Genomic DNA, 11,564 nt, shown 5'->3' on the forward strand with positions numbered 1-11,564 from the left:
ATAGAAGATCAAGCCAAAACACGTTGTGTTTTCCTGCTTTACTTATGCATTGCCATTTCACTTTTATTACACATTTTTTTATAAAAACCTAATTCCAAAAACTTTGAGAACACATTAAGAATGTATATACTAAAGTTCCTTTAAGTCTGTTCGGTCTATTAGCTAAATATGTTAGTCCATCTTTTACTATGGGTGTTTTTTTCTCACTAAGTGCGTTTCATTAGGCATTTTTTGGTATTTTCTGAATTTTTGAATTTCATTTTCAGGCTAGCGATTTTCAGGCTAACGTTGAGCTGTCAATGAGCCGAAGATGAGCTGGCGAAGAGCTGACGATAAGATGACGATGAGCTAAAGACCAGCTGATAAGTTTTTCATTAGGAGTAAATCATCATAACCCAATAGCCAGAAGCCTCATGTATGAATTAGAAAACAAAACGTTAGTTCAGACTATTTTTGAACAGAATTTTAACACACCTCATAACATATCATTAAATCTTCATCAGCTTTCCTGACTTTTCGGAAGAACGAAATTAAAAACATTAAAGACAGCAACAAATCACATCCAGTGAAATTTAGACATACTTATACCAAAGACTTCTAAGACGAGTGTCACAATGCCCCTTTAAAGTCCTGAATTTCGGGGTTAATTCTAAAATCGACTTGAAAGTAATATTTATTTAAAATTTTATGTTTTACCAGCTATGTCATTTTATGCTACTCAAAGAAAAAGTCCATCTAGGATGAAGTACACGCTGTTTTATAAGAATAGTGTATTGTATAGAAGCACAATTAAGACAAGACAAAATAAAAAAAATATGAAAAAAACAAGAAGCAAAAACGTGTAACACAGCACGAAAAAAAAGAAGAAGAAAAACGCAAAAAAATAACAGACATTTAATAATTTTAATATGTCAGCATACATTGATTCAATGCAAATACACAAAATTACAACTTGAAATATCAATAATTATCTTCGAGGTCGTCATCTTCTTTAAACGTAGATTCTGTGACCAGCTTCTCTTCTTCTGACAACGTAGTCTGGATTGACACATAATTTGTGGCTGAAAGAAGTACAAAATGTTTACAATTACACATTTATTGACGTTTTTTTTTATATAAAAGCAATATTTCAATTATTTTAATCAAAGATGTAGAATTTACAGGACAAAACACAGTCAGTTTTATCTATTTTGTCTTAATTTGAATACTTAATGCTTTATTTGCTTTTCTAACTATTCTATAAGAATGTGCAAAAAAATTCACCAATTGTGAGCATAGACGTTTCTATGAACTGAGTTCTTAAGACAAAAATTGTGTAGTGAGAGAAGGGACGCTAAATAAATAAATATGTGCCGTATAATCAAGCAAACTTACTGGGTATGTGAAGTGTATGGACAGTATACATCGCAATAATCTGCAACAATCTTTCCTTTATAGTGTCCAGAAAGTACATATTCAGCGTGAGGTCCAGTCCAACCCAAACAACATAGACACCGACCGTTTGTCAAACATTTACCGTCACTTTTAACGCATTTTGGATTGCATGCAGGTACATCATCATTCGCTTTCTTGCATGTTGGGTTACTAAAATATTAGGAGGGAGTATATACTTGGCATGAATGGTAAAGCATAGAAGTTTGTATGAGACTGATAACTTACGGTATTCCAGCACCTAAAAATGGACATTCTTTGTTGCAATAATCTGCACTATATTTGCCTGTAGCAGTGTCATAAACTCCGTTAGGTCCTGACCAACCTCGACAACATTGACATTTACCATTGACACACTGTCCTTGATATTTACCACATTTAGGGTCGCAACCACCTTGGTTATCTCCGGTAGGAGCAACACATGTCTTATTTCTAAAAAAAGTACATTTTGGTTATTTCAGGTCGTCAGTAAGAATTACTGCAATTAGTAGTACTGTTTGATTTTGATATTTCAAGATCAAGAGGATCAAAAGAATGATTCTAACTTTCTTACCTGACATGATGTGTGTAGTGACATGGTTTCAAACAATTCTCAGCTCTGATTCGATTTCTTCCCCAAGCTGGATCATTCGTGTTGGGAACCCACTTGGCTCTTGGTCCTGTCCAACCATAGTTACACAAACATTTAGGTTGGTTACCCGGATGTTTGATGCACCATCCACCAGGAAAACAGGAATCACAATGCTGACATGGTAAGTTTACATTGTCACACATTTCCAGGTTCGGGTTCGAACTTCCTGCTTGATGCGATGGATCCTCAACTTCATTTTCTAGTTCATCTTCTTCGTAGTCTTCAGGAAGTTCGTCCTCTTCATCAAAATCTTGCATTTCATCTTCTCTTTCATAATTCTCTCTGAAGTGTCGTCTACAGTTCACTACAACTGCTAGCACGAAAACCAAAGTAAGCACTTTTGTGATATCCATAATGTCGTGAAATGAATGATGTATGAACTCTGATCAGTGCGCGTTATTTATGCATTTGAACAGGAATTTGATAATAGCCCATTTGTCAATAAGTCAATTAAAAAAGGGATCTCATTACGAAAAAGGACACATATTTTTCATTCATTTTATTTTTTTGCGTAACACTTCCTATGTTATAAACAAGTTTAGAAAGCAATTAATAATTGTCTATTAGTCGAAATATCATTCCATGTATTATGAAATAAAAACGTTCAATACTGTAGGTTCAAAAGGCCATGACGTTTAATATTGTTATTACAAAAGTATATGAAAAGGAAAAATTATTCCAATATCCATCACCTTTAATAGTTTGACCTAGAATTTCGCCATGTGGTCTATCGATATGTGAACGGTGTCACCAACCTCATGGATTAATATTCCACGCCGACAGGCATAGTAATTGAAAAAATGGTTATTTTGCTATATTAACATGTTCTTTTAGGCCCTAATGTGAAGCTTGACAGGAAACTGCATGTACACATTTCCGTTTTCCAATAGGACTTTTTTCTTGTTTCGGCATACTTAATGGATATAGAAAACAAATTATTGCTAATTGTTATAAAGTTTACAATAAAAGGACCTCTTCTACAATCTTAATTGTTCTACAACTCACTGAAAGTGAAGGTAATTGTATTAGAAAATTGGCACAACACGTTGCAAATAATACGCATTTATGTGTCCTAACTGGCTTGAGATGACATTTATAAGTCATGCGTTTCTGAAGATGCTTCACTAGTATTTTTTAAACACATTGTTTTCTAGTTTCGGTTAATTTACTGGCCTTGTAGTACTTTCCTTGTCAGAAAACATGATACGACTCTGGGTATTTGTTTTGCAAATTTGTCTAACAACTTTTTCTTTGAACTGTTCAATTTGTTTGACATCAATTTCAAGTGTTAATTTTCAATGTCCGTTCGTTGTTATCATGTCGTGACAAATTGTGTGATACGGCGGCCATAATAGATGCTTTAAGAGCTAAATAAAACTTTTCTTTATCCGTTTTTTGTCTGCATTACTATATGTTACGCATGAATGTAGAGAATCTCAAATATTCGAGTTTCATAACTTAGTTTCGCACTGCTTTTTCAAAAGCAGATTTAAAGTTGATTGCATAATATATTGTGCTATGTCGGCGAATTTTATTAATTGTTGAGTGGTTGATTACTCAAGTTTGCCATTAATAAAAATGCTTGCTCATCAAAACTAGTCCTCTTTTGGAATTTTGAATTCATTAATATAACTTTTTTGCCTTTATTTTTTTACTACAATCTTCTCCCAATGGTATTTTTGTTTGTTTGTTTTATCAGAGCGACACCTGTCTCGATAATTTTAACAAATTTCGTACGCTTTTTATCGACGCAAATGTTTCGTTCAGGTAAACTAAAAATTAATCATTGAAAAGTTTGTCCACTCAAATCGGATGGGAAGTGAATTTTCTCAAAACACTACGAGACCTTCAGTGCATACTAGAGCCTATTTTAATAAAAGATTCATCAGCGTTAATCAAGTGAAAGTCACTCATCAATATTGTAATTCAATATCTTTTCAGTCATGTAAAAAAAATTAGTCACGTAAGTTATAAAGGTAATCTGTAAAAATAACTTTTTATAAGAACTAAGTTTATAACATTCAAAATGGTCAAACATTTAGAATAGGCCAGCCTCAAAGATTAGCAGTCAACTAAACCAAAAAAATATTTTGAAAACTAAGTGAAATTTTTTTTGTGGTTTGTTAACGATGGTGAGGTATAGCACAAGTTAACTCTTGTGGATTGTTGGTTCAAATGAGCGAACTATGTAATGTTCGCAGATAGAAATGGAAGTTTTGAGTTTTATTTTCGTAAATTTGGGAAATTGAACTTCCTTGAAACCTAGATTAGGCTAAATGTTTTTGTCTTATTATTTGTTATTGCATTTGTATCCGTATTTTGACATTGAAGGTGTGACTAATTAACTTCAAACGAATTTAACTTCCAAAGCGTCTATTGTCTTTCTTTCTGTGAAAATGTGTAACATTTAATTTTGTGGTCAGAACACGTTTAAAAGAGAAATTTAATGAAAAGATGAAAACATTAAAATTCATCAAACTTTAAATTTACAAATTAACCATTTTATTTCAACTCAGTTTTATTCTGGGCTCTGAAGAGTAATACATTAAGCAGAGGAAGCTTTACTTCGAAACTCCTGCAGAGTTATTTAATCACTTCACGTGAACAGTCGAACAAGGATGTACGAAACAGCAGCACGAGGAATATACACGATTTTTGCACAGGCAAACGACTCTTTTAGTGAATATTTCAATCGGGAAATTCATTTGTAGCATAATAATCATCAAATTGCAAAATTTCTGTCATATTTCTTGATTAGCTTTTGCATAGTTTTGATTCAGGTTCTAACATAATATCAAGCCATTTGAAATGTATTCATTATACAATTCAAATATTGGATAGTGATTTATAACATATTTTGAGCACAGATAGTCTACTCCTATTAAAGGCGTTATTGATGATCTAAGTACTCCCAGCGAAACAGCGGAATTGATCTTACTGTTCCTAATGGCGTGTATCTAATACCTTAGAGCGTCTGATGCATATTATACATCTTCAACATTTATTGTCTTAAAATTATTCTATGTTTTTGTGTGTTAACATTTCAAAAAGTAAACCGTATATTTCTTAAAATTAAGTTTCGTGTTTAAAATAGAAATCATTTTGGATTAAAAGTCAATTTTAAATTAACTTTAATTAACTAACCAATTAGTGGTAATAATTACGTTGCGCAGAATGCAATTTGCGATTAACAATTGACAATTATTTCCGAAGGATTGCTCTGTTTTTGAAGTAGAAATTTTCCACTGTCTTGTGCGACGATTCGCACCGCTGTCTTGATAACTTAAAAACGATAAAAATCCCAAAGTCCTGTAATCCGGAGATATTTTTTTACACATGTTTCATAAACAAAAGCTATACCATTTTAAGACAGTTTTATCAAAATAAAAATTCTTGCACTGAATCCCGCAGGAGAACGGAGAAAAATAATGAAATGTATTAAAAAATCAATTCTGTACCAAAAAAAACTAATTTTTTCGATAAATCGTTATTAGTTATATAGCACTGTATCAGTGTATGTATATTGGTTTTTGCAAGCAGGTATTGATATGGCCCGAAGATATACCCGGAGGATTTATTTATTTATGAAGTATTGTCAGAACGTTAGGGTTGAGTGTGACATACAGTGGTACGAAATACAACAACTTTAGTTTAAGATTGACATTTTTTAACCAACGATATGTATCATACATCAAATTATTTGCATAAAAAAGTACTAAAAATGTCTTTAGATTCTATGATATATTTAAAATATGATTTAAAAACTTATTGCACGAAGCTAACCAGCTCCATTGACATGTTGTCAAATTTTATTGTCTCCTTTTGCTAATTCCACTTCTTTATTTTTTTCGTTTTTGGATTTGGTTGTTTACACGTAGATCATATGACCAGCAGCTCTTCGTCTGGTGATGTAATCAGGTACTACGCACAACTTGTTACTGAAACAAAGAAAAAAATATATTAAAAATATATGTTGTCTCAGAAGGATTTAACAGGAGAAAATTTAATTAAATGGTGTTTTATTTATACTTACTGTCTGTGCAGGGTATACGGACAGTATACATCACAATAATCTGCAACGATCTTTCCTTTACTATGTCCAGAATGGACGAATTGGGCATGGGGACCAGTCCATCCCAGGCAACATAAACATCGACCATCTTTTAAACATTTTCCGTCGCTTTTAACGCATTTTGGATTGCATGTAGGCACATGATCATTATGATTTTTTTTGCAAGTTGGATTTCTATAAATAAAGTCATGAAACATCAGTTCTACCGAAAGTAAGTTTAGCAATCCACGAAAGATTCCTTTTTGTCATTATATTTCAAAGATTCACAACATAACAACTTACGGAATTCCAACTCCTAAGAAAGGACATTCTTTATTGCAGAAATCAGCAACATATCTTCCATGTGTGTGATCATAAACACCATGAGGTCCAGTCCATCCACGACAGCACTCACACCGACCTGTTGCTTTATTGCACTTCCCTTGGTATTTACCACAGTCCGGGTGGCATTGGATGTCTAAGTTTCCTGTTTTTGCAACGCAAGTTTTATTTCTAAAAGATAGGAAAATCTGAATATTAACCTAATAGGCAACAAAGAAATTATTTCGTGTTGTGTCTTGTCTTAAGAACGCTTAATCTTACCTGACATGATGTGTGTAGTGACATGGTTTCAAACAATTCTCAGCTCTGATTCGATTGATTCCCCAGGCTGGATCGTTAGTGTTTGGTACCCATTCAGCTTTTGGTCCAGTCCAACCATAGTTACATAGACATTTTGGTTTGTTTCCTGGATTTTTGATGCACCATCCACCTGTACGACAAGAACTACAGTGATCACATGGAAGATTTACTCTATTGCACATGCCAAAGTTATCTGGAGGAGGAGCAGCAGCATCCTCGTCATCTTCATCTAAATCTTCAGTAAAATCTTCGTCACTAAAATCCGGATTTTTGTCGTTGTCGTATTCTTCTTCTTTGTAGTCGTCATCCTCGAAGAATTCTCTACAATTTACTGCAAGAGCGAGAAAACAGAGCATAAAAAAGACTTTAGTGACTTCCATTGTGCTTCAGAAATTATGTAGCTTTAGTTTGTTGAAACCTCTATTTATGCAAAAAGTTGTCACCACAGTAATTACTTTTTCGTGCTCTTTCACCCGAATAATTTTATAAAGAGGAACATTTTTTACAACAAGTAAGCAAAAGTCGTTAGCATTTCGACAGAAACTGCTATAAGTTAATTAATGGCTGTTTAGTTTGAAGTTTGTGGTTTAAGTTACGACTCGAGAGTCTTAATGACAATAAATATGTCGCACTAAATAATGCTTTTCATAAATTCCCAAAGAAATATCGTCTGCAAACTTCCTTGTCCATTTTTTTTGAGAATTTTTATTTTTAAGTATATTGTCAATCTGCAAAATTGATATAAAGATTTTAAGTGACTATAACTATTCCCGAACATTCTTTGACGTCATAAATACGGACTAGCCAGCGATATGTTAAGATTCAGGTGAGTGTGATTTTTCCACTTTTTGACATCATAATTTCCTATCGGATATACTAATGATAAAATAATTGAAAAAGAATCATTAATTATCTCTGTGGTACAGTTTAAATTAACCTTTGTATATAGAAAAATGAACTTTGAAAAAAAACTTCCTGTTTACCTTCGTATAATTGGACGTGTGAGTTTTCTTGTTTTATATTCGCCACATTACACATTTTTTTAAAAAGAGCACCTTGAAAATTTACAGACTCAGAACCCTGTTTTACACATTTAAAACTCTATATAATAGGAGCTCTGCCAATTTATTAATTCAATTTTTAATTTTACATTATTAAAGTTAGCAGTTATAAGTACCTGTGATATTAATCTTATTTTTTTGAAAATCATGTTTATTGTTATTCTGACAATATGGATATTTTATATGCACTAGTCGTTGGCCCGCGGAAAAATGTTCGGATTCGCTCGCGGACAAATCTACGGATCCGCTCCGTTCTTTATATACCGCATTTTGTGTGTCTCGCATAATACTTGTATTTAGCTAACTAATTCTTAGGTTGAGAAACATATTATACTTTTTATATGCTTTAATCTCAATTTGCTGTTTTTTAAGCCGAAAACACACAGGGACTATTTTTAAGCCTAAATTACATTTATGAGCAAACAAAAAAATAATGAGCAAGGACAATTTTGATAATACAAACCACGGATGAGCAAGGAGACAGACACTTTTGTATGTTGTTTTGATCGAGCGGTTTAATTTTAGTGCAGAGCGTTGTTGAATAGACGTTTGTTGTATCAGCATACTTTTCTGCAACACTGCTGTAAGTATGGACTAGTTGAAGTTCCAAGAAAAATCGAAAGATATGGTAACCCTAATAATGACACTTAGGCGCTGAATGAGTGCAGACTATTTTAGGCTAGCCAGTTGGATCCATGATTCTTTTTGTGCCGCTTGAAATTTAAACTTTTACTTCAATGAAGGCAACAATTCTTTGTTCTTTAATTTGTCAATCGTTTTTTCCACAATGGGGCATTTGCCGATGTTAGCAAATGTTGAATTGTATTGTGTCGTTGACTTGGGGTTTGATTTTTTAAATACTAAGTATGAACGTTTTCTAAATATTGTGGTAATATCAAATGTAAAGTTTATGTAGAGACGTATCGCGAGTCTGTGAAAAAACACACGGGAATTGGTTCGACGTTACTTGCATCTACAATCCCGGTCAAAAATAATGGCAGTAAACGCTTTTTACAAGTGTAGCAAGAGCAAGATAAGTACAAAGCCCCATTTCCCCCAGTATCAATGTTCAAAAACTGTGCTAACACGTTTCCAAACATTGATAATGGGGGAGAGGGGGTAGGAAAGGATTATACTGCACTTTTTGTAGCTTACTGCCAATGTATTTTGACCAGGATTGTAGCATGTTTGGTTCACAGACAGACAGCGAGTGTAATATAAAATAATAAAACAAGCTTTCATAAACATTGTATACATGTTGAGTAAAATGTACTTCGCAGTTTAAAGTCAAGATTAATATCCGAATAACTAGGATAAAACAGAGCAGCATTTTCGTTTCACAACATACATAAAATTCTGTTATATCAATTAGTAGCGACATAGTTTTTTTCCTTTTCACAGAACATAATTTAAATTCCATTAGTAACAATTTTTAAATGATGTTAATTATATAATAAATTGTTGTTATTTGTTATGTACTTTCGCTGACGTTTTTGCTGACACTCGGAAAGTAATGATAGATCACGTGCTTGTTAACGTCAATATCAAATGTGAAGTATTACGCTGTAATCTCCGTAAAATATTAGTTTTTTTGGTTAAAACCAACCCTTGGAATAGTCTTGGCGTGCGTAGAATATTTTTTTAAAGGAGGCTTGATAGAAATGCAACTAACGAAGTTTAAACGCTGCTTACCTAACCTACGCATCTAAGAAAACAGTACTTTCACAGCCTACTGGCTGTTGAGAATTCGCTGATGCTTCCTGCTGACTTTTTAAAATAGTTGAGAAATTAGCATTGTCTCAAGATTTTGTACCTTGCAAGTCAGTAATGAATGTTACGACGTTATATAGCAGTGAAAATAATGTGGACAGTTAGCATGTCTAAAATGATATTAGCAAGGCACGCTAGAAAAAATATTAAACTGTTTCAAATGTCGTCGGTTCATTTATACACTACAAAACTGATTGTAAAAGACATTAACCACAATTTAAAAAAATGGACACGTGAAAGAAAAGTACAAACAACAGAATAATATCGATAGATAGATATTTATCACTAAAACTGTCTTTAATACAATATTAAAATATTTAAAATACATTCTTTTCTTTTTTTCTCGTTACTTTGTTATTTTAACACCACTTCCAGTTGTTTTTCTGTGGATGTAATCGGGTACAACGCACAAGCTGTTACTAAAACAGAAACAACATAACGGTATTGATTCAGTGTTTACAAGAACAAATGGTGGAATAAAAGAACTTGTTAACTATTGATACACGCTTGAATGCACGCTCTGTAACAAAGCAGTTTCATTTTTTTGAATGAAGGTGAAACAACTTACTGTCTGTGCAAAGTGTATGGACAATACACATTACAATAATCTGCAACAATCTTTCCTTTATAGTGTCCTGAGTGAATAAACTGCGCATGGGGACCAGTCCATCCCAGGCAACACAGACATCGACCGTTTTTCAAACATTTGCCATCAGTTTTAACGCATTTGGGATTGCATGCCGGTACATTATCATTAGGATTTTTCTTGCAAGTTGGATTTCTGTGAAGAAAATAGCATTTCGTCTGAACTTCAAAGTAAGCTTAATTAAAAATAACCTGAATTTCCAAAATGAATAGAACTTACGGAATTCTAACTCCTAAGAAAGGACACTCCTTATTGCAGAAATCAGCAAGATATCTTCCCTGTGTGTAATCGTAAACACCATGAGGTCCAGTCCATCCACGACAGCACTCACACCGACCTGTTGCTGTATTGCACTTCCCTTGGTATTTACCACAGTGCGGGTGGCATTGGGTGCCTATGTTTCCTGTTCTTGCAACACAAGTTTTATTTCTAAAAGATAGGAAAATATGATTGTTAACCTAATAAGCAACAAAAAAATTATTTCATTGTGTCTTACTTACTGATGTTGTGTCTTATTTAAACAAAATCTAAGAACACTTAACCTTACCTGACATGATGTGTGTAGTGACATGGTTTCAAACAATTCTCAGCTCTGATACGATTGATTCCCCAGGCCGGATCGTTAGTGTTTGGTACCCATTCAGCTTTTGGTCCAGTCCAACCATAGTTACATAGACATTTTGGTTTGTTTCCTGGATTTTTGATGCACCATCCACCTGTACGACAGGAACTGCAGTGATCACATGGAAGATTTACTCTATTGCACATGCCAAAGTTATCTGGAGGAGGAGCAGCAGCATCTAAATCTATATTGTCACCAAAATCTTCAGGATAGTTTTCGTCGTTGTAGCTGTCGTAAGTATCGTCATCTTCGAAATATTCTCTAGAATTTACGGTAGCAGCAAAAAGGAAAACCACGGAAAGGAATTTTGTGACGTCCATGTTGTATTTGAAGTTACAGTAGAAATAGAATAAAAAAGGTATCTATTTATACTAGAAATGTTACCACAAAAATAATTAAACTTTTCTACTTCCCAATTAAAATATTAGAGAGAGGAACATTTTTTCACATTCTTAAAAATTAATTACCTATAATTCATTGAAAAAAATTTGTTTAATTAAATCATTCAAAGTTGTGGTGAAAATTAGAACATTCGTTTTTTGTGCTTAATGTTCATCTTTGTTACGCAACAGCGACAAGCGTTCGAACATATAATAAATTTCGGACATAAGTTTCTGCTCGTACGGTTGCCAAATAATTGCTCTTCTATTCTATTTCCACTTAATAATATTATTTGATTCTTTCTACCTCTAAATTTTATCCTGTAGGTC

The 11,564-nt window shown here is 33.3% G+C and overlaps 1 protein-coding gene across 1 annotated transcript; it reads right to left on the reverse strand.

Moving 5' to 3' along the window:
• Positions 1 to 884: 884 nt before the first annotated feature.
• Positions 885 to 11,174, reverse strand: LOC130645897 (uncharacterized). Its single transcript, XM_057452021.1, has 21 exons — positions 10,780 to 11,174; positions 10,452 to 10,661; positions 10,155 to 10,367; positions 9,937 to 10,005; positions 9,518 to 9,583; positions 8,905 to 9,207; positions 8,550 to 8,747; positions 7,388 to 7,483; positions 6,717 to 7,139; positions 6,417 to 6,626; positions 6,096 to 6,308; positions 5,935 to 6,000; positions 5,227 to 5,371; positions 3,973 to 4,043; positions 3,718 to 3,834; positions 2,885 to 3,003; positions 2,755 to 2,769; positions 1,985 to 2,444; positions 1,660 to 1,863; positions 1,375 to 1,584; positions 885 to 1,061 (listed from the first exon to the last, which is right to left on the reverse strand). Exons 1-21 carry the CDS (start codon positions 11,172 to 11,174, stop codon positions 992 to 994), a joined length of 3,873 nt encoding a protein of 1,290 aa, XP_057308004.1. The 3' UTR covers positions 885 to 991.
• Positions 11,175 to 11,564: the final 390 nt, after the last annotated feature.

Source organism: Hydractinia symbiolongicarpus, chromosome 5 (genome assembly GCF_029227915.1).
Source record: "Hydractinia symbiolongicarpus strain clone_291-10 chromosome 5, HSymV2.1, whole genome shotgun sequence".
Lineage (NCBI taxonomy): Eukaryota > Metazoa > Cnidaria > Hydrozoa > Anthoathecata > Hydractiniidae > Hydractinia > Hydractinia symbiolongicarpus.

What these genes read in the sequence shown, in the direction of transcription:
- LOC130645897 (XM_057452021.1), bottom strand. Translation starts at nt 11,174, where the DNA reads ATGGACGTCACAAAATTCCTTTCCGTGGTTTTCCTTTTTGCTGCTACC. An exon ending in TTCTTAGGAGTTGGAATTCC is followed by an intron (nt 6,309 to 6,416) that starts GTAAGTTGTTAT and finishes CTTTATTTATAG; the next exon opens with AAATCCAACTTGCAAAAAAA. An exon ending in CACTACACACATCATGTCAG is followed by an intron (nt 1,864 to 1,984) that starts GTAAGAAAGTTA and finishes TACTTTTTTTAG; the next exon opens with AAATAAGACATGTGTTGCTC.